This window comes from Talpa europaea (assembly GCF_964194135.1).
Source record: "Talpa europaea genome assembly, chromosome: 7".
NCBI lineage: Eukaryota > Metazoa > Chordata > Mammalia > Eulipotyphla > Talpidae > Talpa > Talpa europaea.
The window spans coordinates 5,161,300-5,189,176 of NC_140074.1; the positions used below are offsets into that span (position 1 = coordinate 5,161,300).

A 27,877-nucleotide genomic window follows, 5' to 3' on the forward strand; every position below is an offset into this window, starting at 1 on the left:
CCCTGAAACGCTGCTGCTGCCGGGGCTAAGGAGGCCGGGGGAGGGGGGGGCGTGGGGGTGTGTGTGTGAAGATGCGGAGGAGGGCGGGGCTGTGGGAGTGACACTGGTTTAAAAAAAAACAGAGGAACCAAATGAGACAGAAAGGGGAAGGGGAGGCGAGGAAGGCACCTCAAATCTGATGTCCAGAGTCCAGCGGCCCCAGGCTTTGCATGTCACCCCAAGATGACAGAAGCACCCAAGAAGGCCGGCAAAAAGTTCAGTGAGTGCCAGCACCCTTGCGCTGTCCTCGCCGGCGCGGCCCGTCCTCCTCAGCCTCCACATCTGCCTCGTCGCCACCCCGCTCCTTTCTGTTTCTCTTTTTGTCTCTCTCCGGCTCGCCCGCAGGGCCTGCCGCTGGGCTCCCGGGCTGCTCTGCCCTCGGCCGGGGCCGGCTAGCTAGACGTTCCTCCGGTGTCTTCTCACCGCCCACCCCGCCCCTCTCGGCTGCGCTCTCTCCATTCTCTGGGGTGTCCATCGACGCGCTCTCTCCGCTCTCTCTGACCTCAGGGCCAGGCTGGGGAGACCTTCTCACGGCTCCCTGCCGCTGGCTGCTTCCCATGGGAGCTCAGGTGGAGAGGCCCCGGGGCTGGGGCAGAGGGGGCCCATTGGGTGCTGACCAGGACCCCACCGGCAGGGAGGCTGGGAGCCACACCAGGGGGGAGCGTGCACACAGCTGAAGAGGGGGTGACACACACCCACGCTGTTTTCCCGGGCTGGTCCCCACCACGGAGGCCCCCTCCTCTGCGCAGACAGTGCACGGCGGGTGGGGGGTGTGCACAGAGCAGGGTGACGGCTGCGTGCCACAGACAGCAGACCGAGGCCAGCTGGGGCGCAATCCCATGTCCATGGAGCTCCCCTCTCTGCCCCGTTATTGCTTTCGCTGCATCTCTGGTGCCAGGAGACAGACCGTGGTGTGAGAAAGGCGGCCGACCCGCTCTTCCCACAGCTTCTGCCCGAGGCGTGGCCATGGTTGGGGGGCAGAGGCTAACCCCAAGAGGGGGCTGGGCAGGGCTGGGAGGAACACCCCAGAGCTCCCACCCAGCAGGCAGTGCAGAACCCGGGGTCCTCACCCAGGCTCAGCCTCGCTGCATGACTCGGGCATGTTTCTACCCTCTCAGAGCCTCAGTTTCCTCTCAGCCTACATTCCGACCTGAGCGGGAGGGCCTGAGGAGGCAGAGGATGCTGCGGGTGTGGGAAATGGTTTTTTCCTTTCAGCCCATCGGTGACTATAAGGAAGTCACAGTCTTGGCTGCAAGGAGGGACAGCCCCATAAGTGGGGGCAGGGACGAGGGCGCTCACATGAGGCCCCGCGGAAGTGTGGAGATAGCATCACTGAGCACCGAAGCCTGGGTGAGGACTTGGGCTCAGCTGACAGGAAGGAGAGAACCGCAGGGAGCGGGACCCTCAGACTCCCCACAAGCTTCTTCTCTTTTCAGACGTGCGTGCGCGCACACACTCCCCTACCTGCTGTAGGTGCTGGCCACTGCTCTGAACCTCAGTTTCCGCATCCGGAAATTGGGGGCTTACACTAGTGTCATTGGCTGTGCTGAGAATTCGGCGAGGTGACACCCGTTTGCCCGACCAGGGGCTGCATTCTGCGCATCATGGCCGTCGTCACTTCTAATTAAGACCTTTTGGCGTCAGGCACCGGCTAACCCTGCTAGTTACACGCTTTCCAAGCCTCCCATTGTCCACAGGAGGTGGACGTCACCTCTATTTTATTCTATACTATAATCTCTATTTGATTGAGGTAGTGAATGAAGCTCAGCGAGGCCAAGTCACTTGCCTAAGATCACAAAGTGAGGATGTGTAAGACAGGGATTCACGCCCAGGGCTGCCGTGCTATACTTTAACATTTAGAAGGGGTGTCAGAGAAGCCCCCAGCTTTCCTTAGATCAACCTCAATAAGTGGAACTGCACAAACGTTGAGTTATTATTATTGCTGCTGGCACTGGCATTAACCCTTTCTCCCCTTTCTACACCAGAGTTCTTCAAATTCAAGGGCTTTGGAAGTCTCTCCAATCTCTCTCGGTCCTTCACTCTGAAACGGCCCTCAAATGCCATCAATATCCGGACCTATCTGGAGCCTGACAACTTTGACACCACACAGGATGACATGGTGACCGTCCCTAAGAGCCCCTCGGCCTATGCCCGCTCCAGCGACATGTACAGCCACATGGGCACCATGCCTCGCCCCAGCACCAAGAAGATTCGGGACCCACATGCCATTCAGGAAACTCAGAAGGTGGACCCCGGGTCCCACATGATGTCCCAAGGTCAGCCTGACCCCCCAGACTTGGAGGCAGCCAAGGAGGTGGCGGTAGAGGCCGATGCCCCCGTGGAGGACACCCCAGCAGTTGGACCCAACTCCTCAGCAGTAGTGGTGGCTCCAGTGAGAAAGCATGAGGACCCCAAGGCAGACACAGAAGAGGAGCGAGCCCCTGGGAATGTGCCCCCAGGAAGGTAGGTGACAGGGGCTGGGCGCGAGGATAGCAGTGTGAGGGCAGGACCTGCAGGAAGGTGTCTCCAGCCTCCTGCCAACGAAGTCCTGAGGGAACCCCCCAATGCTCACATCAGGGTAAGGAAAAAAAAACAACACATCTGTATATTAGATTCTAAATGCTTAGTTCCTCATTTGTAATGAATTAAAAAAAGACAGCTGGTGAGGAGAGACTGTTATTATTTCCAGTGACAGAAGAGACAGATTCAGAGAGGGAAAGTCATCTGTTCCAATCAGGGTGCACATGGAACAAATGGCAAAGTTGGGGTTTGAGCTGAAACTCACCAGACCCTAAAGTCCCAGGCAGCCTCCAGCTGCTTGCGGGGTCCGCAACCACCTTCACGACCACCTTCAGCGAGCTGGCCAGCGCCGCTGTGCTGACCCACCTGGTCTCACAAACTTTTTGTCAGCTAAGAAGCTGAAATCACGTGAGAACACAAATAGCGTTTATATCAACATGACCATAGCTCCCATTCACAAGCACCCGTTTCACTGAGTGTCAGAATAAATGTTGCTCGTTGAACACGCTGCGAAAGACTATTACTGGCCCCCAAAGGAGACTCAGCCAGGTCATACAGAGCTGGTATCTGAGGGAATTCAGTGTCCGCAACGTTCATCCAGCAAGTATTAAGTCCTGCTTGGAAGCCCCAAAGTAGCCTCTGGCTTGGCCAACCTCAGCACCTCTGTCTAAATTGTGGGGGTCACATGTGCCTACTGAAATAACGAGAACCCCAGGCGAGTAAAAGGAACCTAGCGGGGCTGGTTCTCTCGCGTGCCTGGCCCCGCGTCACCCCGCACGCGGGTGCACGGCTTGCGGGTGCTGAGGTCAGCGAGTCCAGACCCCTCGGGTGGGGAGCAGACCCCGGGAAGCTGCAGAACCCCGCGACCTCGGACATGCCTGTTCCCTTCCCTCCCTGCTTCCTCCCCTGATAAATGAGCACAGCGACAGCCACGCGCCCTCAGTAGCTGGGGGTGCTCACCTTATCACGACCAATAAAACGAGCGGTTTCCACCAGCCCCGGTGGCCCTCGACCGCCTTCTCCTGCCATTCTCCGCTAAAGTCGGCCTCATGCGGACGCCGAGCGGCAAGGACTGCACGCAGGGGAGAGGCCGGCTCGGTCGGGGCGCGGAGAGGCCCCCAGGTCCGAGCCGAGCGCGGGGAGCGGACCGGAGCCCGGCGGGGCGGGGCGGGGCGGGGCGGGGCGGGGGCGGGGCCTCCCGGGATGCGCCGCGCAAGCCCGGGAAGTGGGCGCTGGGGAGGGGCGGGGCGAAGCCGGGGGCGTGTCGGGGGCGTGGCCTTTCCGACGGCGAACACAGGCAGCTGCTGGCGGGCCGCGCAAGACAGGGGGCGGAGGGGCGTGTCCGAGGCGGGGCGTGTCTCTCCCGGTGGGAGGAGTAGGAGGTGGAGCATCACCCAGCGGGGGGGCGGGGCGTGTCGGGGCGTGGTCTTTATTTAGGCCACGCCCCCGAGTCCGGCTCCGAGCGCCGCAGCTCAGTGGCCTGAAAAAGGCAGGAGCGGTCTGGCTGCCCAGGCCCCCGACTTCAGGCGCGGCCGCGGCCGGGGAATGATGACTGCAGTGGGCCGGAGGTGCCCCGCGCTGGGACCCAGGGGGTGAGTAACCGAGCTGGGCCTAGGGAGGGACCGCGGGTTGGAGAGTGAAATCTGTGCACCGGGAAGGACTGACAAACTCCTGCAGGTTTAACCTCAGGACTTTTAAGCTTTCTTTGGTCTGACTGTCCCCGCTCTGTCGCCCAGAGGGTGGGCATGCATCCCTCAGGGCCGCAGGAGAGAGGGGCTATATCGTGACCCCCATTTGAAGATGAGGGAAGAGGTTGACTTGCACCGTTTGGCATGTTGGTGCAGTCAGAACCCAGGATTCCTGCACCTTGCTGACCCGGCTGCCCGTTCCTGCTCAGCATGGCTGGGGCTCTGGGGATGGTCGTGAGACATCTTGGGGCTATGGGGACCCCAAGCTTTCTGGCCCTGTGGACAGAAACCCCCACTGGTCCTGGTAGTGCTTTTGTTATTAGGGCTGGCCTGGAGTTGATGGATGAAACAGAAACTGCCCCATCCCCTAATCATCTGAGCATCAGGGTCCCCAGGGGGTGGGCTTATCAGGACAGACTGAGCCCCCTCCTGGTGCAACAATACCCAGTGCCCCACCTGACCTCCGGGCTGAGTGGGAGGCCAGGGATTATTGAACATGTTTTTAGGAGTCGCTGAATCTCAGCCCGGTGCCCCAGAGTCAGGAGGACGCTTTGCCGGCGTGATCCGAGGCTTGCCTGCCCTGCTCTGGGCCTTGCTCTCCCCGCAGCCCAGACGGGCCTGGGGTGGTCTCTGAGGATCATCCAGCCCGGGAAGGAGGGCCTCTGCGAATTGTCACGGGGCCCTATTCCTAGGGTCACTCCAGTGTCTGCTCAGGGAGCCACCTAAGTGGGGGGAGGCTGTTCCCCCCCCTCCCTCGGGAGGCAGCCTGCACCTGGACAGAAGGAAGGAAGGGGAAGAGGTGAGGCTGCAGGGGTTTCCTGGTGCCCTGTTCCCTGCTGAGATCATGGGGAAGAGGAGGAAGGAGGGAGGCGGGGCCGACAGCACAGGGAATGAGGAGCCTTTAGCTCCCATAGTTTCTCGCTCTGCCTAGCACCCGCGGCCTCCAGAAAGGAAGAGGCGTCTCAGGGCCTTAGCCTCCTGCCCCTCCGTCTATGTGACAGAGAAGGTGGTGGAGACAACCAGCCAGGCACAGCCTGGCACACCCTGTGGGTGCTTGATTTGCTGCCCTGTACCCCGAGGGGACAGGTTCAAAGAGGGAAAGGGGCCTTCCTGGGGTCACAGAGAGGTGAAAGGTCAAGCCTAGACGTGATCCCAGATCTGACCAACTCGAAGCCCCAGCTCTTCCCCACTAGCCAGGCTCCTCACCTCCTGCAGGCGCAAAGCTGCTTCTGCCAGTATTTCAGTGACTTCCTAGAGGGGGTGGTAGGAGCCCACTTTACAGAGGAAAATAAGGCCATTTTGTGAAGACCTTTGTGAGGCTAGTAACTTGTTCAGGACCACACAGTTAGTTGAGTTGGGGTTTTATTCATTTCAGTGTTTACTGTCTCTGCCCGAGACACTGTGCTAGGCCCTGGGAGGTGGCGGGGAGCACAGCACACAAAATCCTGCCTTCGCAGAGTCCCCATCCCAGCGTGGGCGAGACAGGAGGCTAGCAAGGTGCGTGGCTCATGCAGGGAGGAAACTACAGAGGAAATTTTAAATCAAGTGGGAGAAATGGTTTGGGGAAGGGTGGTGGCTGGTGGTGGCACCTTAGGGAGCTTAGCTGGGAAAAAAGAAAGTGATGTCCAAAGGCAGGAGGCGAGGAAGCAAAGCCACTTGCTCTCTGGGCAGAGGGTATCGGGCTGAGGGAATAGCAGGTCCACAGTCCCTGAGGTGGAGCCTCTTGGGCATGTTTGGGGAGCAGCAGGGACTGGAGGGGCCAAAGTGGAGCAAGATGGGGGTTGCAGGAAGGACAAGAGGGAGATGAGACCGGGAAGGAAATGGCCCCCGAGGAGGGAAGGGCTGGAAGGCGCGGCGGGCGAGGGCCTGGCTCTGGCTGTGAGGGGGAAGAGAGTGGCTGGCGAGCCTGTTCAGGGAGGCCCCTCTGGCTTACGTTTGAACGAGGACTTTCCGCTGAGGAGAATTTGAACGTAGTTCTCGTCCAAGGGTCTCATCCAGGAGACAGACCTGGGGCCTTGTCCCCACCGCACGGGGCTCTTGCGGACACTGAGACCCGGCGAGGCGGCCCCTGGAGGGGAGCCGGGGCTGCTCGCGCCCCTGCCAGGGGCCTGGAGCCGGGCACTGAGAACAGACCAAGACACCCGCCCCCCATTTCCTCTCGGAATGTTGATTTTGGTCCAAGAATTCCCAACACTCCCCAGAGTCCCACGACCCCCTCGGCCCTGCGGGGTGACGTCAGCCGCCGGGCATCTGGTAGCGATTACCCACCAGGGAGGGGGCCGCGGTGGGCTCGGCTGTCCAGCCTCTGCAGGCTCAGGGCGGCTGGGCCTTGTCTTCCAAAGGGGCCCAGCTGCTCCTGACGCTCATTTCCTGCGGAGACTTTCTCACAGTCCTCGAGACCCCCGGACGCCGCCGGCTGTGGGAACTTCTCTGGTTTGGGAGGGATGGGCCGCCCCCACCTCCTTGGCGCTGGCGTCAGCTCCCCCCAAACCCTCATGGGACCCCGTTTACAGATTGATGGTCGCATGAGGGGTGAAGTCCGGGGAGGTCCAAAGTGGATACATCACCAGCTCAGAGGTCCGCTGACTTGTGCCACCCTGAGCAACTCCCCTCCCCTCTCTGAGCCTCAGTTTCCCCATCCGTAAGCTGGAGACAACAGCAGCTCCTGTTTCGTTGGACAAGATGCAGCAGGTAGAGGGTTTATCCCGGGCCCGGGAGGGCCCAGCGGTGCGCAGGGGCTGCTCCCGTCACTGGCGCGTCTGTGTTCGGGAAGAAGGCATGCGGGGCACTTGCCCCGGGTCACGCAGCTTTCCCCTCCCAGACGAGAGCCCTCCCCAGAGCCCCGTGAGTCCTCTCTGCCCATCCCCACTCTGTTTCCTGGCCTCTCGCTCCTGCTGAAGAGGTGCTTCTCCCCCTGCTCGCCCAGCTCTCCCCTCCCCATCCCGGAGCAGGCCCCATTTTCCCAGGGAGCGCGGCTCATGTGAGGAGCCAGGAGGGACATCTGCCACCCGCCCCCCTGGATCTCTCCAGCAGCTGTGTTCCCGGGGTCAAGCCGTAGCTCCAGTGTTCGCCCCTGTGAAGCGGGGCTTCCAGATGACAGGCACTCAGCCACACTCCATAAATGCCTCCCGCTTGCGCCTCCCCCCACTGGTGTGGAGTCTCACTGAACAGCGCTCAGGACTCAGAATCCAGCTCTGCCCTGGGAAGAACAGCCCCAGTCTGCCTGTGCCCCACGGTTAGCACCATCCCCGAGCTCCTGGAGGGTGCAGGGTGGTGGAGAAGGAGCAGAACGTCTCCAGGACAGGCGAAGCCAAGAACCTTCCTGGCAGGGCATCCCAAAGGCCCTGTGGCGGGGTCCCGGGAGAGTCGGGGCTTTCCAACTCTCCCTGCCAGAGGCCTTTAAGGAGCGGGAAGCACAAGAGCTATAGATACGTGACCTCTGTGGAGAGGAGAGGCGGTCGGAGGGAAGGAAGGAGTCTTCAGGCCCCAAGAGGGGCAGGATGCACGATCCCAGGGGTGGGCCTGGGGCAGCAAGGAGCTCCTGGGAACCTGGCACCAGGGCCCTGGACAGGCGGTTATAACAGGCCCACTTCCCAGATGGGGACGTCCAAAGCTCAGGGGAAGGGGCGGGAGCTGAGCAGGAGGCAGAGCTGGGAAAGTTCCTGCTCAAGGCCAAATGACCGGCCCCGAGGCCCAAGGGAACAAAGTGGGAGTTGGCACGAGGGGCAGGGGCCAGGCTGCAGTGGGAGAGAGAGCCAGGGCAAACCAGGACAGCTGCTCCCCCCAGCCTGGCCTGCAGGATGCCTGGGGGAGACTCACTCTTTCCTCAGGGCCAGGTTGGAGGCCCTAAAGGTGAAGCTTAGACCTAACCCTGCTTTGGAGAAATAAAGGATAATAGGCTCTAATTACTGCTCATAATCCAATTAAATAAGCTAATGTATGCAACAAGTGGTATCACATTATCAGAACAAATCAGTTAATACAGTCAATTAAAGGGGTTGGTTATTTAAATAATTAATGTGGCTGATTAACGGGACAGATTTCACTCAATTGTCACTATTATTTATTAATTGATTTCATCAATAATATTAGAGGGGAGATGCTTTCCAAGGCCATAAAATAAGGAAGAAGTTAATTAATTAATGAAGTTGAGTGTTTAAAAATGGGAGCTTTAGTTCCTGGATTTGATCATTATAATGGGAGGTCGGGGAGGGACGATCCAGAAATCTCCAAGCAAACTGAGATCTAAAAGCTGAGTAGGAGCGACTCTGGTCCTAAAGTAGAAGGGACAGTCTAGACAAAGGGAATGTCCTGTGCAAAGGCCCTGAGGCTGGAAGGCGCAGAGCTCTTTGGAAGAAGCACGAGAAGGCCAGGGTACAAGGAGGAGCTAAGGCAGAGAGGAGAGACTGGCTCTGCCTGCAGGGCTTAGCCACGAGGGCTAGACTTGGTCCTCAGTTATGTAGAACATTCATATATTCAAAAGAAAAATGACCGCCTGGCACTCTTTAGGCAGATCCCAACCCCCGCCCTTGTGGACAGGATGGTCTAGTGAGAAGAGACAGCCAGTGCCTGGTTCAGCGATCAAGATGATGTGGTTCGCATACCCGGTGGAATACTACTCAGCCGTCAAAACGGCCACTGGCTGTCAGGGCTGGGAGGGATTATGCTAAGTGAAATAAGTCGGAAGGGGAAAGACAAATACATGGACGACAGTGAAACCTAACGAAGGAATAGATAAAGCTAAGCTTAAAAAATAACCCTGGGAAGTTGATTAGAGAACGGAGGCATCCAGAGATGGAGGGAGAGGAGAGGGCAGGGTGAGAACAAGGTGGGGAGGGGCACAATGGACTGGGGTGGCGGATCACAGGTGCTTGGGTGGCAGGTGCTTTGCAGGGGGGGCGTCCTCTATGCCAAAATACAAATAGCAATGTAAGCCAACACTGCCTCAATAAAAACATTTTTAAAAAGATGCAGAGTGAGTGGGGGGAAACTCAGCAGGAAGGAAGGTGGGGGCACTAGAAAGTTCTGCATTTAGATGCACCAATGGGGAATGTCTCACTGAGAAGGGGACCTGAAGGAGGGGAGGAGAGGGTATTCCAGCAGAGAGGACAGGAGGTGCGGAGGTCCTGAGGTAGAGACAAAATCCAGCCAGAAGCCGGGTGTGGCTGGAGCAGTGTGAGGAAGAAGTTGGTTCAGTGTGGTTTACAGAGGTCGTGAAGAGCTATTTAGGAAGGTTGTGATGAGGAAGTAAAACTGGGGCCCCCTGCAGGGGGTTAGAGCAGAGGAAAGAGATGATTTAACTTTCATTTTCATAAAATGACTGTCATTTTAACAGGACTGCTCTTCGGAGGCCTGTGACGAGGCGATGCAATGGTCTGGGCAAGGGATGGCAGGGAGCTGCCGTGGACAAGGGAACTGTCTTGGGAATCCTGGGGTGCTGTAGAAGGGCGGGGGAGCTGAGGGGGAGCCTGGGTCTCTGCCCTGAGCACCCCCCTTGGCTCTGGCCACCCACCCTACCTGGTCCCTGGTTGAGGCACCCCCTCCCCAAGGCTCTGCTCCAGCCCCGGAGCCGAGGGGAAGTGGACAGGAAGCGGGAGGAAATGTGGGGAGCAATCCCAATGTCCTGGCCAACCTGTTCCCAGCAGTGGGAGGATTTCCGGGCCTGAATGACCGGAAAGGCTGGGATGGGACACCTCACCCGGGAAGAGTGGGCAGGCGGAGGTGAGCGGGCTGTGCTCTCTACTCCTCACATCCGCCACCCTGGACGGAGAGCCCAGCGGCCTTAGAAGCCTGCCGTGCCACAGCCTGAGGGACTCTCGTCAGAGCAACAGGGCCTCTAGAGTGTCAGAACCAGGGGGCCGCCAGACAGCTTCTCGGTGAGGAGCTCCAGGCCACAGGGAGCCCAGGGTAGTTCTGCCCTGAAACACACCTCACCTCCCTGTTTACAGAAGGGGATGCTGAGGCCTGTCCTAGTCCAAGAACCAGGGCCAGCCTGACAGAATTAGGAGTGACATAGTGATTAACATTGGTTGGTCCTTCAGTCAATAAATGCATCCCGCTAATCAATAAATATTTCTTGAGCTCCTATTCTGCGCCAGGCTCTGTGCTGGGGCCCTGGGCTCAGTCATACCATGAGCCAAGTCCCCCTCAGGGAGGGGTCAGGTAAGTCACAGGCAACAGGTACATGCTGAGTGACCCTCTCAGGCATCACTTCCTCTTTTCCGGTGCTGTGAGGAAAAGAAGCAGGTTGGGGACAGAGAGTGAAGGACCAGGGAGAGACTCTTTTAGGTGGAGTGGCTTCTCTGAGGAGGTGTGTGTGGGGAGGGGCGAGCTTATGAAGACCTGAGGGAAGAACATTCCAAGCAGAGGGAACAGCCAGTGCAAAGGCCCTATGGCAAGAATGAGCTTGCTAAGGAGACCGGTGTGACTGGAGCAGAATAAGGGACAGAATGAGCGAGGGAGGCATGTTGGGGAGTCGCTAAACTGAGCAGTGTGGCATCAGGCCACATAGGGTCCTGTGGGGAACATAGGACCCAGTTTATCCCTCTTCTCTGGAGCAACATTGCATCTTCTTTATGCTCACAAGGGAAGAAGCATTCAGGTTTGGATGACAAGTTCCCCACCAGCCATTCACAAGCCATGGAGAGGGGTTTAGATTTTGTTTTTCCGAAGATAGGAGTGCCAGAGGGTTGGGGGGTGGTGTGCCCACCGAAATCCACTTAGAGCCCACCTTAGCGCCTCCTGGCGGCCAGCAGAGTGCCCTATGAGAGTGCCCAGGCCTATGAGAGTGCCCAGCACTCTGCACAGGACACAGGCTGGCAGGTTTGACGCATGGGAGAGAAGTGGTCACTTCTAATTTGAGTGTAACTGCAGGATTTCCTGCTTAGTCGGTTATGGGGGGGTGACGGGGTGACCACGGGTTGGGAGCCAAACAAAGCAACATGAAGGATGGAACTAGCATAGGCTGGGATGGGAAGCTGAGTGGGGAGCAGGGGCGGGTGGGAATCCACAGGCCTGCTTTGGATATGTCAAGCTCGAGATGACTTCGGAATCCAAGAGGCGAGGCCACGGGGGCAGCAGCGTTATGAGTCCCGCTTACATTCAAGTAGGGGTGTTGTTTAAGACCAAGACGGGGGAGGTGCCTCGAGGTGGCCTGCATGAGGGAAGATATTCATGGGGCACCCTGGAAAACAGTCACTTCTGGCTGCTGACCTCTCCGGGTTGCATCTGGGCAATGCCTCCTGGAGGCAGAGGGATTCATTCTGCAACTCAGCATCAGAGTCTCCGCGTGCTGGGTGGCCCCTGAGCAGGTCACTGTGTGTGTGTGTTGTGGGGGTATTAAAGGCAGGAGGAGAGGAGGCTGAGCAGGGAGCAGGCAGGGAACTGCTGGGAGAGTGCAGTGTCCTGGCGTGGGGGGCCGTGCTTCAGGAAGCAGCCTGAGCTAAGCCGCAGCAGAGGCTGTCACTGTCCCCAGCTACAGAGAGGAAACACGGCTCAGAGCAGGCAAGGGACGTGCCAGGGTCACACAGCGGAAGGTGCAGTCAGCTCAGCACAGATCCAGCGAGTCCTGACAGCTGCCTTCCTCCTGCCTTGGGGATAAGCCCTGCTGAGGCCCAGCTGCTGGCACTGGGGAGGGGGCCAAGGCTGGCTGCTGGCTGAGGACACTCACCTTTCTTCTGTCCTTCCAGGGCGGCTGGAGAGCCGGAGGCTGGCGGGGACTACGTGAAGGTAAGAGGGTCTGGGCAGGGGACACCAGAGGACTCAGGACTCGGAGTCTGTTCTGGGGAGCACAGAGTCCTTTTCTGGGACTCATTAGGCGCCAGACCTCACTGTCTATTCCCAGGAGGAGGGGGTCAGGGGGTCGGGTGATGCTTGGAGCCTGCTTCCACTCCCAGCACCTGGCGTGCCTGCCAACACTGCGTCCTGGCCCCAGACTCAGAAAGTCCCAGTGTTTGTTACCACCAGACCCCACCCACCTGCCCAGCGCAGAGGGCCCCCAGGGAGTCTCCACACAAAGACAGGGTCGCGCTCATCCTACCCGGTCTCTGAGCCCGCGCTGGTGCCAGGAGGTGGGAGCAGGAAGGGATGACTCAGTTCTTGGTCCCAGATAATGGGCACACTCAGATTTAGCACAAGCAGAATGTGTCCAGGCCCCTGGGAATGTTGAGCCTGCAGCTGTGAAAGATGAGGATAACATGCTACTACCATGACACACAACAACACAGTAACACATAGTAATATGGCAGGATGTGCTGAGCGCCCCCTGAGTGCAGATCCCCAGGCTGCTGCCGGCGCTGGAAGGGAGCAGTTTTGAGTGCTGTACAGGGACAAGGTCGGGAAGCCCTTTCGTGCCCGTGGGCAGATGGCAGCCTGGGGCCCGGGGAAGCGCTGTGACTTGCCTGCAGTCACCGCTGCTCCAGAGCAGAGCTGGGGTTACAGCCCGAGCTGGCTTTCTCTTGGCCTCCCACCTCCAGGAGAACCAGCGAGCTAGGCCCCTGCTGAGTGCAGAGCTTGGGCACAGGGCAGGAGCCCCATGTTCAGAGGACTCCCGGTCCTTTAGAGGACCAGAGCGGAAACACACAATGGTTGGGGCTTGTGTTCTGCCACCCGGCAGGCTCAAATTTTAGTTCCAAATCTACCACTGATGGCTACGTGATTTGGGGCATGTGTGTTATCTCTGAGTCTCAGGGTTCACCTATGTGAAATGGGGCAACAGGGGTGCCTCACAAGCATAGTTGCCCTGGGCTCAATGAGTGAGAAAGAAGCCAGTTGGCCTTGTTCCTCACCCCAGGGACACCCCACCCCCTGAGGTACTGCCTGTAAGATTCTGTGTTAATGTCTAGTAGTGAGGCAGCATGGAAAGTGCTCAGGATGCTGCCCCCCACCATCACTAGCAGGCTCAGATAAGAAGACACGGGACTCTAGAGGTAGGGGGTGAGTTTAACCTTGGGAGGGGGAGATCCTGGACGGCTTTCTGGAGGAGAAGGCATGGAAGCCACGTCATTGGAGATCACCAGGACTGTATCATCCAAATGATATCATCCTCACCCCAAATGAAAAGCTGGAAAGGAGACAAAGATAAGCAGAGATGGGAGGGAGAGCGGTCCAGCAGAGGCCAGAGTGTGGGCGAGACCAGAGTGCAAGCCGTGGGAGCGTGGAAGTACATTCTGGGTTGTGGGCAGTGGAGTGGGAGCTGCTCCTGGGACGTGGGCCCCGGCTGCTCACCCACAGCGCTGACGCTAAAGGAAGACCAAGGCCTCAGGGAGAACCAGCAAAACCACTGGTTGGAGCAGACAGGGGGCATAGTTTAGCACCCCAAAATCCTAGCTTCCTGGAGAGGTAGTAAAAGCCCCATCACTGATAGCAGTGAGGTCTCTGTGAGGATTATTAGCTTTGTATTTTTCCTTTCATTTATGGGGATAAAAAAATGTAATGAAATATGAAATAAATCATACCTGCTTGTGGAACTGATTAGACAATCCCCTGGAGGATGAAGTCAAAGGAATGTTGGGTTTAGCTTCACACCTCAGAGATAGTGAAATCAATAGTCAGCTTCCAAAATCCATTCCTCTCTGAGGTACTCGGCTTCTAGAACTGGACTGTCCTCAGACCAGGATGTGAATCGTTTGCTTCTGAGGCGAGGACTCTAGAGTTCCAGCCCATCGAGCGCTAAGCTCCATGCTCAGAGCCTCAGAGTTATTGACCAAAAACAACCAAACAGCTGAGGCCCAGAGAGGCAGACGCACTCGCCTAAGGCCACACAGCCTGTCTGAAGCCTCTGAGCGCGGGCTTGATGGATGCAGTCAGGGATGATGCACTTGGCACTGAAGGGCCTGCGGTTCTGGAACAGAAACTCCAATGCTAAGACACTAAGCTTGAGAACAACGGCGCGCTGCTGCCGAGCCCTTACTTGATGTTTGTCAACTTAGTCAGCCCAGCCAGTGCTCCGGAAGCTCGTGAGGGCAGCGCGCGTGTCTCCTAGAGGAGTGACCCGGGCTGGGAGAGCCGCTGAGAGCGTGGAGGTGCCGGGCTCAGCGCCTGGAAGCCGGTTGGCGCCCGCCCTGACCCCTGCGCCCTGCGGGCGCTCCCATCCCCCGAGTCAGCCAGCCCAGCACCCCGCAGTTCCCGGCTGAGTCCCCGATTCCACATCAGAGAGGAGACACCCTGGGCGACGGGCGATTGCCCGGGGCCACAAAGGATCGGTCACAGGCGCGCAGGGATTCCTCCGGCTTTGGATAGGATTCAACTCAAAATCCCTGCCGCGCCGCTCAGCCCGCCACCCTCGCGGCCCCGGGGTCCCCACCCCTGCCCGTGGCGCCCCCTTTAGCAGGCCCTCCGTGGGGCATCCCCCATCCAGCCCGACTCGCGGCGGCCGGGGCGCGCGGGGCTCCGGCGCGGCGGGCGGGGCGCGGGGCTGGGGGCGCGGGGCGGGGGCGCGCGGCGGGGGGCGAGGGGCGGGGAGTCGGGGGCGGGCGGAGGGAGGAACAATGGCCCCCTCCCCTCCCCGGGCCGGCGGGAGGGTGGGGTCTCCCCGCCCCGCCTCTCCGCTCCTCCCCCGGCCAGGCGATGAGGTAATCGCGCCGCCGAGAGGCACGCGCAGCCGGTGCCCAGCCCGGCCGGTCATCGCGCGCCCCTGCCCCGCCGGCCGCCGGCCCCCGCGCGGCCCCGGCCCGGCCGCCGGCCCCGCGATGACCGAGCGCTGCAGCCTGTGGAGCGCCCTGTCGGCCGCCGCCTGCTGCTTCTACCGCGGCTCCTTCGTGCAGGTGCAGGTGAGGGGGCGCCTCGGCCCCCGCCGGGCGCGCGGGTCCGGAACCGCCGGCCCCTGTCCCCGGGCTCGGGAGCCGGAGACCCGCCGCGCCCGGGGCCGGGCAGGGGCCGCGGGCTCGGGAGGGGGCGGGTCGCCGGCCTCCCCTCCGGGCGCCGGGCTCGCGGGGCGCGCGGGCGGCTGCGGCTCCGGGACTCGCGGCGGCGGGGCTGCGGCTCGGGCTGCCCTTCGCGCGGGAGCCGCCGGGCCGGGCCGCTCGGGGGGAGGCGGGTCTCCCGGGTCCGGCCGGTGCTCCCGCAGCCCGCGGGCCCCGCCGGCCGACCCGGGCAGCCCGGCTCCCCATTGTACCGCGCGCGCTGAGTTGGGGTGCGGGCGCCGAGTGAGGGGCGGGGAGCGGAGGGGGTGCTGCGGGGCTCGGCGCTGGGACCGGGGCGCCCGGTCCCTCCCGACGGCCAGGTGGACGCGGGCGCCCCGGGGCGCGGGGCTCCCCCCAGCTGGCCGGGCGGCGAGGGACGCCGTGGCGGCGGCGAGAGGGTTAAACGCCGGGGGTGGAGGGGCGGCCCCGGACCCCGCCTCTGCGGAGCCTCCTCGGGGCAAGGGTTTGCTGGGGCGTGCGGGGCTGCGGGGACCGAGGGGTCGCTGCGCGCCGGCTGGCGGGGAAGGGCCAAGACCTTGACCCGGGGTCTCCGCCGCTTTTGCCCCCCGCGCCCCCCGGGACTCCGGCCGCGTCGCCTCCGCGCGCCCCCGGCTCACACGCGCGCAGCCCGGGGGTGACAGCCCCGCCGCAGCCAATCGGGCCGGCGCGGGCCGCGCGGTGAGATCATCCCTGGCCAATGGCAGCGCGCGGAGCGCAGGGGTGCTGCATCTGCGCCTCCAGCCTCCCCCCTCTCGGGAACTGGGGACCCCTGGGTCGGGGTGAGGAGGAGGGCGCCTCGGGCCTGGGGCTCCCCACCTCAGGTGCGCGAGAGAACCAAGTGGTCCCCCTGATGCTCTGATCGGGGATGAGGCTTTGGGAAGTGGAGCCCCGTCTCCAGACCCTCCTTCCGGGCGGAGGAGCCCCGAGAGGGAAGCGACTGGCTCAAGGTCACACAGTGGCAGGCTCTTTGCCACGCAAACACCCCCCTTCTCTGTCCCTCTTGCCGCAGCTGCGGCTGTTTGTCCGCCACGCACGACTGGTCGAAGAGCAGGACCCCGAAGCGGGGGGCACTGGAATCCTCCCCCTGCGACCTCCCCGCTTCCCTCTCCGGGGCGCGATGCGGCATCAGGAGGGGGGCCGTGGCTGAGGGGGAGGCAGGCCGGGCACCCCGAGGCCTAGGAAACCCGTGGAGATGGGCAGGTCGTCTGGGAAGGTCTGAACCTCAGCCCAGCCCTAGACCTCCCCGCCCTTCCCAAGCATCAGTTTATCTGCCCAGAACCACCCCCCGCAGGCCCCACCTTCCCCGAGCACCTGTGCACACCCCCCACCCTCACCTCTGTCCAGCTCTCCACAGCCCAGATGCTCACAGACCGTCTCCAAGCCCATCCTGCGGGAGCCTCGCCCGCCTCAGGGAGCGCCGGGCTCCCACGATCTTAGCCTGGACTCCCCTGACACCTCCGCCTCCTCCCCCAAGCCTGACCTGCTCGAAACACCTTCCCCAGGTCCCATCCCCGTGCCCGCCCTGTCATGCCACTGCCACCAGGTCACCGACCAGTCGGCATCGGGTCCCAGCCTGCCCCCAGCACCTGGCAGCCCTCTGTGGCTCGACTATAGCCTCTGGGTAAAGCCCAACTCCCCAGGGCAGCCCCCCTTGCTGCCCCAACCCCTTCCCCCCCCCCCAGGGCCTTGACTCTGCCAGCAGGGTCTGGCTTTGTGACAAAGCCCACCTCCCCCCTCCTCCCGCCCTTCCATGCCCACCCAGCCCTTCTTCTGGCCTCGATGGAAACGTCAGCTTTTAGGGGCTCCACTCCCTGGCTAGATTAGGGGCTTTCTGTGCACTTTGAACATTCAGAAAACCTGGGGCTTCATGTCAGTGTCTTCGGGGCTCCCCCAGGGCAGAAGTCATCCGTTCTGAAGACCTCGGGGCCGCGGCCTCTGACAGAGCACCTGTCCAGAGTGAGGGCTTGGCGGGCTGCAGTCAGAGAGCTGAGAACTCTCAGAAGCTGGGAATTGGGGTGTCCTGAGTGCAGTGGCTCTGAGTCTGTGCAAAGTGTGAGGAGTTGAGGAGAGGACAGGAGGGACTGGCCTGAGCTGAGCCAGGCCCCGTAGCCCAGTAGTGCCCTTTCATCTGTCCCACCTTCTGGCAAGTTCTGGGATCTCTCTGTCCTAAGGCAGCCATCTTTGGGGCCTGGATTTCGGGGAAGGGAGGGGAAGCAATGTCACATGACCTCGTGGTCACAAGGACATCTGTGCGCTTGTCACGGTCTGGAGTGTTGCCCCCCTTCATGCTTCCAACGCGGAAGGCAGTTCTTACCCGCCACCATGCCCACTGACAGGAGCCCCCCGGGCAGAGGGACTCCCAAGGCACAGCTGGGATCGGGCTGGGCTCCAAGGTGGGACACCCCTGGCAGCAGCGCCCACCCTCCTATTGCCCTTAGGGCCCCTGGGGTTCTGTCAGCCTCGCGCCCCAGGCCACATTAACCAGGAAACCAGGATTCTCCCCTGGGTGGGGTGACCGAACACTCACTCCAGTGAGTGACCCTGGACTCCCCCGCTGGGCCACAGTCCCTAGTTGACAAGGACTGCTTGGGAGGGCGAGGGAGGAAGGGTCTTTGCAACTGAACAGGATGCGGCAGATGTCTTGTGGGGCCTCCGTGTCCCCGTTTATAGCTGCCTCCCCCACCCTTCCACTGTGTAATTCAGCCTCCCAGAACGTATCCTCCGGTCAGCCCCAGGTTCTGTGCACACCTTTGCGTGGATACCTGCAGCCTCACCTCCAGATCCACCTGTCGAATCCTTCCTCTGTCCCCTTCAAGCGCAGCGAAGCTGTTCCCGGGCTCAGTGTGCTGCTGCCGCCACCCCCTCGCTGCCAAAGCCGCCCTCCGCTCTGCCGCTGTCCAGGGCTGTGGTGCTGACCGCGGTCGGCGCAGATGCTTGCGTCCCTTTTGCCTCCCTTCTTGGACTAGGAGCTTCCTTGAGGACAGGCCTGGCTTGTTTATTGCCTCATTTACTGCTGGCTCATAGCACAGGGCCTGGAATGCAGTGGGCACTGTGTGATGGAACCAAGATTCCTATTTTCTTTCTAAAAAATTGTATTTTTTTAAATTGCAGTAACATTGGTTTATAACACTGTGTGATTTAGGGGTATAGGGTTGCACCTGTTCAGATGTATGCTACCTCACCACTCCCACCACCAAAACACCCGCAGCTCCCCAGCAGAGTTGAGGTTTCTTTACTCCTGCTGGGATAGGGACTCATGGGTGAGGACCTTCCCGGCACCTATGCCCAAATGTCCCCAGAGTCTGGGAATGGGGGATCCATCTGGGCTGGTGGAGGCTGGGAGGGAAGGAGGAACGGCTTTCAGACTGGATGCCAACTCTTGCTGTCTCCTTCCCAGTTCTCCAAGGAGAAGTACATCCTAGACTCCTCGCCTGAGAAACTGCACAAGGAGTTGGAGGAAGAACTCAAACTCAGCAGCACAGACCTGCGCAGCCATGCCTGGTACCATGGCCGCATCCCCCGCGAGGTGAGCCAGTCCTGCGCCGGGAACTCACTTCTGCCCACCACCGGGAGGGCTCTGACCTAGTGCTCGGTGCACCCAATCAGAGGCCAGGACTCTCCCCTTGGGTGGGGCTTCCAATCGGCATGGGCTGGGATGAGGTCTCACTCAGTCATTTACTGACTGCAGCCTCAAACAGCCACTTTGCCTACCTGAGCCTCAGTTTCCCCATCTGTAAAATGGGGGAGAAAAATAGTACCTACCTTGAAGTTTTATAGAGAGAATTAAATAATACATGTATAGTGTTTAATATGGTGTCTGGCATGCAGTGAGCTCGGTGATTATTGTCCTTAGTTATTGTTATTATTACTCTGATTGTCTTTTGTTACTGTTATTGGCACTGGTCTACACATCAGGTCCTGTGTGTTTGTCCAGTGAGTAGCAGTCCTTAGACCACTCTATTTTTGCAAAATTGAGTTTCTGGGGGGAGGCACACACTTGGGCTGATGGTCACCTGTTCCCTCTTTTGCTCATGCTGTATATCTTTGCCAAGCACCAACTCTGACAGGCTCTGTGCTAGGCAACAGGGATAAGAGATGGAGGAGTCGATGGTTTCCCTTGAAAGGTACTGGCCCAGGGCGAGGGCTACAGAGCCCAGTGGGGGACGGGCAAGCAAGGGGCACTGGGTAGAGAGGCCTTGGTGAAATGGACAGGAGCTCACTAGGTGGGTGGGGCATGAAGTATGATCCAGGCAGAGCAAGCAGCCTGCAGGTATCAAGGCCCAGGGATGCACTTGAACACTCCATATTTGGAAAAACAAGCACTGGGAATTCACACTGCCCAATGTAAGCCCTGAGAAGGAGGAACTCCGAGACCTGAGCCTCTAGTGGTGCCACCTCCAGGTGCCACATCCAGTGACTTCTACACCAGGGTCTTATATCCAACCACTCCTGAGCTTCTGTGCCCCAGACCCAGGCTCCCTGGCTGAGGTGCCCCCTCTGATGCTGGGCTCTATTTCCCCCCTAAGCTCGAGCTACCTCTGTCCCGTGTCCCCGACCCCGGGCCTGGCCTGCCTCCCTGGTCTGAGCATTGCCTCCTGCAGGTCTCCGAGACCCTGGTGCAGCGCAACGGCGACTTCCTCATCCGAGACTCGCTCACCAGCCTGGGTGACTACGTGCTCACGTGCCGCTGGCGCAACCAGGCCTTGCACTTCAAGATCAACAAGGTGGTGGTGAAGGCAGGCGAGAGCTATACCCACATCCAGTACCTGTTCGAGCAGGAGAGCTTCGACCACGTGCCTGCCCTGGTGCGGTACCATGTGGGCAGCCGCAAGGCCGTGTCGGAGCAGAGCGGCGCCATCATCTACTGCCCGGTCAACCGCACCTTCCCGCTGCGCTACCTGGAGGCCAGCTACGGCCTGAGCCAGGGCAGCGGCAAGGCTGCCAGCCCGGCCAGCCCCTCGGGTTCCAAGGGCAGCCACATGAAGCGGCGCAGCGTCACCATGACCGACGGGCTCACCGCTGACAAGGTCACCCGCAGCGACGGCTGCCCGACCAGGTAGGCGAGGACCCGCGCTTGGCCTCCTCTGGCCCACCTCCGGCAGGTCTCCTCAGAACATCAGTAATGACAGTGCTGGTGAGAAGAGGCCCAGTCACCCCAAACTGGGGCCAAGTGACTGTCAGAGCCTCAGCACACAGGGAGAACAGGAGGAAGGTCCGGTCGGGCGAACACAGTGCAGCCCCTGCTCTGCCAGGACCAGCTGGGCGCCCTTGGCCCTGCCACTTCTGCACATCCATGTTCCGCTGATAAAGGACCCTCATGCAAATGGCTCCCTCCAGCCTAGGGGGGGCCCTGGGTGTTATCCTGTCCCCAGGAGGGGGCCTGGCCCTGTGCCTTTTTATTTTTTTATGATTTATTTATTTATGCATACAGGAGCTGGGGTACAGGCCAGAGGTGTGGGGGGTGAGAGGACTCACCAGAGACAGAGTGGGGAGCAAAATAGGCAGATGGACTGAAACACACCGTTGAGGGGAGCAGCGGGGGAGGGGAGTCAGGGGAGGTCTGCTGCGCCATGTGGGTAGCTCCCTGGCCAATTAGGGGAATCGAACTTGTGCTGCGGAGGCTGCGGACAGCTTCATAGGTTGTGTCTTAACCCCTTGTGCCACCAGGGAGGCCCCCTGTGCCTTTTTAGATGGTGGAATAGGCTCAGAGGGGAAGAGACTTGTCAGAGAATGGTAGGACCAAGATTGAAATCCAGGCCCCTGATTCTGAAGTCTGAGCCCCTAATTCTATGACCTTCCTGTTTGCAAAAAGACCTGCCAGCCCCATCACCAGCACTTGGGTAGGCCCTCATGGTGCCACCTTTCTGTCTGGGCTGGGTGCCGTCAGCCAAGAGTGTGGGGCTGGATACCAGCCACTTGGCCTGTGGTTTGGAACCAGTGATTGGAACAGTGCCAGGATCCACAGGCCAGGGGTGCCCAGGCATCCTGAGCCCCCTGAGGAGGGGCAGGGCTGGTGGGCGTGGCTTCCTCTGACTCTCCATCCTTCCTGCTAGAGCCTCTCCCCACACCATTCCTGAGGCTGGGGCCAGGTTCCAGGAAAGAGAGCAGTTGGGCAGGTTGTGGACTGCACAAGCCCTTCCTCTTCTGGGGCTAGGTCTTCGCACTCGTCCATGGGGAGGTTGGGCTTGTGATCTCCATGCCTTTTCTGCCTCTGACGTTCAGGGCTCTAGAATGGAGGCAGAGGTGGGGGTCCTACGGCTGGCTGAGGACCCTGACCTCTGGGCTCTCTGCTGACGATGGCGTCTGCTCCACAGTGCATCGCTGCCCCACCACCGGGAACCCATTCGCAACTGTGCCCTCAGCATGGACCAGATCCCAGACCTGCACTCGCCCATGTCCCCCATCTCCGAGAGCCCCAGCTCCCCTGCCTACAGTACTGGTATGGGGCGAAGCTGGGGTGGGGACTATGGGGGGATCTGGGGGATGACCTTGTATATACATGTCTGTGCTGTCTGTCTTTGATGATGTCTGTTATGGCGTGTGATGGAGTGTGTTTCTGCCCCATTTCTGGGGGCAGTCCCGCCAAGAGCTGACACTAAAAATCTGCAGCTGAACGACTGATGTTGACATCCAGAGCATTTCCACACTTGTTCGTTCAGCAGCCATTTACTGAGGCCCTGGTAGGCACCAGGTGCTGTGCATGCAGGGGTTCCTAGTGCATTTTCCAGAACACAGGGAATCTGCGGGGGGGGGGGGGCGGGGGGGGGCTCACTGTGGTGGGGGCTGGGCTCAGCGCTGCGGAATGTGTTGATGCAGTGACTCTCAGCCCACCTCCCTCCCGGCCGGGTGCCGAGCTTGAGGAGGGTGCTTCAGCTGGGACTTAATGCACCCCCAATTCCAAATGGCCAGTCATGTCGTGCTTTTCCCCTTTTTTCTTTAGTCTATTTTTTAGAGCAGTTTTAGTTCACAACAAAACTGAGCAGAAAGTACGTAGCTCTCTGCTTCTCTTTTTTTAATACAAAGAAAATTTCTATTGCAGACACATGCCTCTCATTCATTTCTGGAAGAAAAGATGTTTTCAACAGGCCATATTGCACACTTCCACATGGCAGGCCAAGGGTGCTGAGAGAGGGGCTCCCTGGGGCGACCTTTTCTGGGCACCGCCCCTTGCTCTGTTGCTGTCTACACAGACTGTCACAAATCCTGCCCCCCCAACACAGGGCCCCCAACGTGTCATAACCATTAAGTTTGTCTTCAAAAACAATACCCAAGTATGAAAGTCACTCTCGGTTACACCAGAAATGATTTCTTGGTCAATTTTTAAGTCCATGGCGAGTAGAGCAGGTTTTCGTGCCTGATTTTAAATCCCACTTGCACCACTTGCTGGCTGGGTGACCTCGGGGAGGCCAGTTCATGTCTCTGAGCCTCTATTTTTCTCATCTGTAGAATGAGGGTCATAAAAATTCTCACTTCCCAGGATGTTGGGAGGGTTGCACAGACTAAAGCACAGAGAAGGCTCTCAGGCCGAAGAGCTCAATAAACATCAGCTTTGATTGTGGCTGATGGGCTCACTGCTGCTGACCGGTGTATCCCAGCCTGTCCCGGCTCCTGGCACGTGTGTGTGCTCAATAACTGGTTATTACTAATTCATGGCGAGGGAATTCCACGCGGCACAGTGAGCTCCAGCAGGTGCCCAGCTTCCCCGAATTGCTAATGGCTCCTCCTAGCAGCTCAGTGACCTCCCGAGAGGGCAGCGATGTGCAAATTCCAGGGGCCCGGGTGGTTTCAGAGGAGCACAGAGGGCTCGTTGGTTTCCCAGGGTCTGCTGGGCCTGGCCTGGGTGCAGGGAGGTGGGAGGGTGACCCTCTAGGGTGGCTGGAGCCTGGTCTTTGGGAAGAGGCTGGGGGAACCCCTCCAGGCGGGAGATGCAGTAACCTATCTTCTCCCTCTCTCCCTGCAGTGACCCGTGTCCACGCCGCCCCTGCCACCCCCTCTGCCACGGCGTTGCCTGCCTCCCCTGCTACCCGCCGCTCTAGTGAACCTCAGCTGTGTCCTGGTGGTGCCCCAAAGCCTCCTGGGGAGTCGGACAAGGGCCTTTACTCCAGTCCCTCCCACAGCCTCTCCAAGGCTTCCCCTTCACCATCACTCAGCAGCTACAGTGACCCGGACTCTGGCCATTACTGCCAGCTCCAGCCTCCTGTCCGTGGCAGCCATGAGTGGGCAGCATCTGAGGCCTCTAGCCGGCAGACTGGGAGCTACGGGGAGCGGCTAAAGGAACTGTCAGAAAATGGGACCCCCAAGGGGGACTGGGGCAGGTCTTTCACAGTCCCCATTGTGGAAGCCACCTCTTCCTTCAACCTAGCCACCTTCCAGTCCCTACTGATCCCCAAGGATAACCGGCCGCTGGAGGTGGGCCTCCTGCGCAAGGTCAAGGAGCTGCTGGCAGAGGTGGACGCCCGGACCCTGGCCCGGCACGTCACCAAGGTTGACTGCCTGGTAGGTGCTGGGTATACAAGGGGGCGGCAGAAGCACCTCTGTCCTCTGCTTTTGGGACAAGGGTCAGGGTGGTGAGGAGCTGACCCCTGAATTCCCCAAGAAGGGTGAGCTGGACGCTGGCTTCGAGGCGCTCATTCACTTGCTGTGTGACCTAAGCTGATCACTATGCCTCTCTGAGTCTCCATTTTCCCTTTTTAAAAAAGCAAAAATCAAGATAGTCTGGCTTCCATCTGATGTCGGTTTAGCACTAGAACCCAGCAGGACTGAAACCTAGCGGGGTGCCCGGATCACTGGGGCACTTTTGAACCTGGGGAAAGTCGGGGGAGCTGGTCCAGGGAATATAAATGACCCCACTCCTGGCCCACGCTCCCTGGTGGACAAGATCCGCAAAAATCGTAACCTCAGTCCCGGAATTGTCAAAAGTGGAGCCTCTCTTTGAATCTGACCCTCTAAGGACCCCAACTTTCGCTGTGCCTCAGTTTCTCGCTCTAAAGTTTGGTCTCCGAGCTCAGGAGGCAAAAACAAAGACAGTGCAGAGATGTGGCTCTGTGAGGGCACTAGGCGTGAAGGGAGCAGTCTGGGTTCCAGGCTGTGTGTGACCTTGGTCAAGGCCTTTTCCTCCCTGGTTCTTAGACTTGCCTTTTGGAACAAGGGTGTCCTGGTCCTTAACTTTCACAGCATGTTAACATGTCAGGCACCTCTGGGCACTTTCCCATTTATTCCCCATTTCACAGATGGAAGCCATGAGGCGCATCTGCTCCCCGTCAGAGGGCTAGCAGGAGAGCTGGCATTCAACCCGACCTCCGGGCCAGGCTGCCCTCCGAGATAAAGCTCTGACTCCCAGATGGCTTGGGCCGGCCGCGACAGGAAATTAATCAGCCTTCTGGGCGTCCTTGCAGGTTGCTAGGATACTGGGCGTTACCAAGGAGATGCAGACCCTAATGGGAGTCCGCTGGGGCATGGAGTTGCTCACCCTCCCCCATGGCCGGCAGCTACGTCTAGACCTGCTGGAAAGGTGAGGCGAGCCCCGCGCTCGGCGCCTGGCGGGGAACCCCCAGGGCTGCTTCGCGCCTCTTCCGCGGCGGCCGGCTGGCCAATCACGGCCTCTCAGCCGCTTCCCAGGGGTCTGGCCACGCCCCCACCCGCCGACCAATCACGACTTCTCAGCAGCCCACTAGGAACCGCGGCTTCGCCCGGACAGGCCCTTTATTTCCGCTCTTGCCCCGCCTCTTTTCCACATTGACCAATCAGAAGCCAGAGCCTTGCTTTCCCTCGCTGGCCGCGCCCCCTAATCTCCATCCTCTGCCGCCTCTCGCTGTGGCCCCGCCCTCCCGCTCCGCGCCCGCGGGTCCGGCCCCGCCCCTCTGACCTGCGGGCTCCGGCAGGTTCCGCACCATGTCCATCATGCTGGCCGTGGACATCCTGGGCTGCACCGGCTCCGCTGAGGAACGGGCGGCGCTGCTGCACAAGACCATCCAGCTGGCGGCCGAGCTTCGGGGCACCATGGGCAACATGTTCAGCTTCGCGGCGGTCATGGGCGCGTTGGACATGGCCCAGGTACGGCAGGGTCCAGTAGAGCCGGGCATCGGGTAATCGGGTAGCCTCCGGAGCAGCGCTGGGTGCATTCCCTCGGGATGGCTGTATGTAAAATTGGGAATCTGTGACTCTGGGGCGTTGGGGGAAAGGATGACTAGAACTGGGCTCGCTAAAGGCTGACCTGTTCTGAGGCCAAGCCCGACCCCTTCTCTAGGCCTCAGCCCCCCCCCCCCCCCCCCCGTGAATGTCGAGCATTATATGAGTTTAAGGAATAAATATCAAGTGGCTCTCGTTTATAGCCACCTAGCAAGTGCCACCTAGCAAGGGTTCTTTACAAGCCCTGACTCCTCCAAACAACCTTATGAAGTAGGTGCCTTAGTTGTCCCCACTTTACTTACGGAGAAATCGAGGTAGCACAGCTCTGGCCTAAGCTCACACAGCCGGGGCGGAAGGAGGTGGGCATGAAACCAGGTCTGCTCGCAGAGCCCGGGTCTCACCCATGCGCGCTTCCTCTCTGCTGCTTCGTCAGGGGAACCCCAGAATCCCAAAGGCAATGGTTCGACTCCCAGCCCTGCCACTTATTTCTGGAATGACCCTCTCTGAGCCTTAGTTCCCATCTGTAAAATGGGCCGTCGTGAGGGTCTGGGAGCTGGGATGAGTAAAACGCGTTGTCCCTGCTCCGCGAATGGTGGACATCGTGGTTATTAGCTCCTCCCTGGGTGTCCATGCAGCAGGGCGGCCTGGGGCCCTGTAGACCCCTTCCCTGGCTGCTCTCACAGTCTGGTCTCCCCAGATTGCCCGGCTGGAGCAGACGTGGATGACCCTGCGGCAGCGCCACACAGAGGGCGCCATCCTCTATGAGAAGAAGCTCAAGCCGTTCCTCAAGAGCCTCAATGAGGGCAAAGGTACCTCCCCACCTTGTTGTGTGACCAGAGCAGGTTCCAGTCCTCCCGGGGCAGGCAGAGTCGCTCTGTGTGTGGACGACGAGGATAGCTTGACAAGAGCTCGGGCCAGGCCCTTCACCTCCCGCTCACTTCCTGAACTGGGCCTGTGCCACATCCAGGCCCAGCCTCCGCCCTCGGGTTGGGCCAAGGCTGCAGGGGGCTCAGCAGGAGCAATCCCAAGGAAGGTTTTGTCCTGGGAGTCAGGAGCCCTGGGGGACCTCTGGGATCTCAGGCAGGCCCCCTTCCCTACCCACCCACCTTCAGTTTCTGGAGCTGCATGGACGGCAGGGCCTCCAGGATCTCTAAGTACCTGCTGTCTCCCTCCCCCCAGAAGGCCCGCCGCTGAGCAACACCACGTTCCCTCACGTGCTGCCGCTTATCACTCTGCTGGAGTGTGATTCAGCCCCAGCTGAGGGTCCGGAGCCCTGGGGCAGCACAGAACACGGGGTGGAGGTGGTGCTGGCCCACCTGGAGGCTGCCCGCACAGTGGCACACCATGGAGGCCTGTACCACACCAACGCCGAGGTCAAGCTGCAGGGTGAGTCGCCGATGGCATCTGAGCAATGAGCTGGTCTCTGGTCCTGCACGCCTGGGCCTCCTTCCACCTGACTTGCCCTCCCCTCTCTTCCAAGCACCCATTCACATTTCTCCATTCCTCTTCCCTGCCCCATCTCCCTGATTCTTTTTTCTCATCCCTTTGCTTCCTCGCTTATCAGTTCAACAAGCAACCGTGGCAGGCACCAGGTGTGTGTGGGGGGAACAGGCACAGATGATTCAAAGAGGACCATAGCTGAGTACCATAGCTTCTGGGAGCCTCAGTTTTCCCATCTGTAAAATGGGCGTTCTGCCAGGCCTACCTTACAGGGTAGTTTGCAATGCACTTGGCTTGTGGCCCTGGGGCTGAGACACACCTGGCTTGCCTTCAAGGGGCTTGCAGTCTAGTCAAAGGTAGAACTCCATTTTGTGAAAGCAGCAAAAGCAGCCAAGAGAAAATAGCTTCAAACAATCCATCTTTTACTGCTTTAGGCATCATTTGTCATAAAAGTTTGCCGTGGACAAATTGAAAATTACAGCTGAGTAAAACAAGATTAAAAAAAGAAAATCACCCACAAGCCCCAGCACTCAGTGCTGTGAGCATTCTCGTCATGTCTTTCCTGGGTTTCTTTTTCAGAAAGAAAGCAAACAAAATTTTTTGTCTTCTTCTTACAAAATGTATGTTTCTTAGGGGAAAAAAATAGGATAAAAATCACCCAAGATCTACCCCCCCCCAACTTAGCATGAATATTTTTACCTTCTAGTCATTTAAAAATGATATGTTGCAAATAGCAGGAAAGACCAGTTACTAACCTGCACGGTCACGTTTGTCAATAAATCTTGCTGGATCCCTGGCACAACTGGGTGGGGGAGGTCCCCCTCGGAGTGGGACCCTGAACATGTAGGTGCTCTGGGCAGGAGAACTGGCCTACCCCTCTCGAAGGGGGCCCCCTGACCTCTGTACCCCACCCTGCAGGGTTCCAGGCCCGACCAGAGCTCCTGGAGGTGTTCAGCACGGAGTTCCAGATGCGCCTTCTCTGGGGCAGCCAGGGTGCCAGCAGCAGCCAGGCCCGGCGCTACGAGAAGTTTGACAAGGTCCTCACTGCCTTGTCCCACAAATTGGAGCCTGCTGTCCGCTCCAGCGAGCTGTGACCTCCAGGGACCCTTCCCCTCTGTGGCTACCAGCTGCAACGGGGATAGAGGGTCACCGAGCTTTTCC

General features: G+C 59.7%; 1 protein-coding gene across 5 annotated transcripts; it reads left to right on the forward strand.

The window, feature by feature from the left end:
* Positions 1-222: 222 nt before the first annotated feature.
* On the forward strand, positions 223-27,810 carry SH2D3C (SH2 domain containing 3C; the record flags this gene model as incomplete). Of its 5 annotated transcripts, XM_084238575.1 has the most annotated exons (12): positions 223-259; positions 2,025-2,502; positions 11,936-11,975; positions 18,546-18,674; positions 19,750-20,204; positions 21,463-21,587; positions 23,109-23,644; positions 24,544-24,659; positions 25,030-25,201; positions 25,974-26,085; positions 26,456-26,662; positions 27,635-27,810. In XM_084238575.1, 12 exons carry the CDS (start codon positions 223-225, stop codon positions 27,808-27,810), a joined length of 2,583 nt encoding a protein of 860 aa, XP_084094701.1. The 5 variants fall into 5 exon arrangements, with proteins under 5 accessions (XP_084094701.1, XP_084094705.1, XP_084094702.1 ...); XM_084238579.1 differs by lacking the exons at positions 223-259; positions 2,025-2,502 and adding an exon at positions 4,108-4,151; XM_084238576.1 differs by lacking the exons at positions 223-259; positions 2,025-2,502; positions 11,936-11,975 and adding an exon at positions 14,936-15,016.
* Positions 27,811-27,877: the final 67 nt, after the last annotated feature.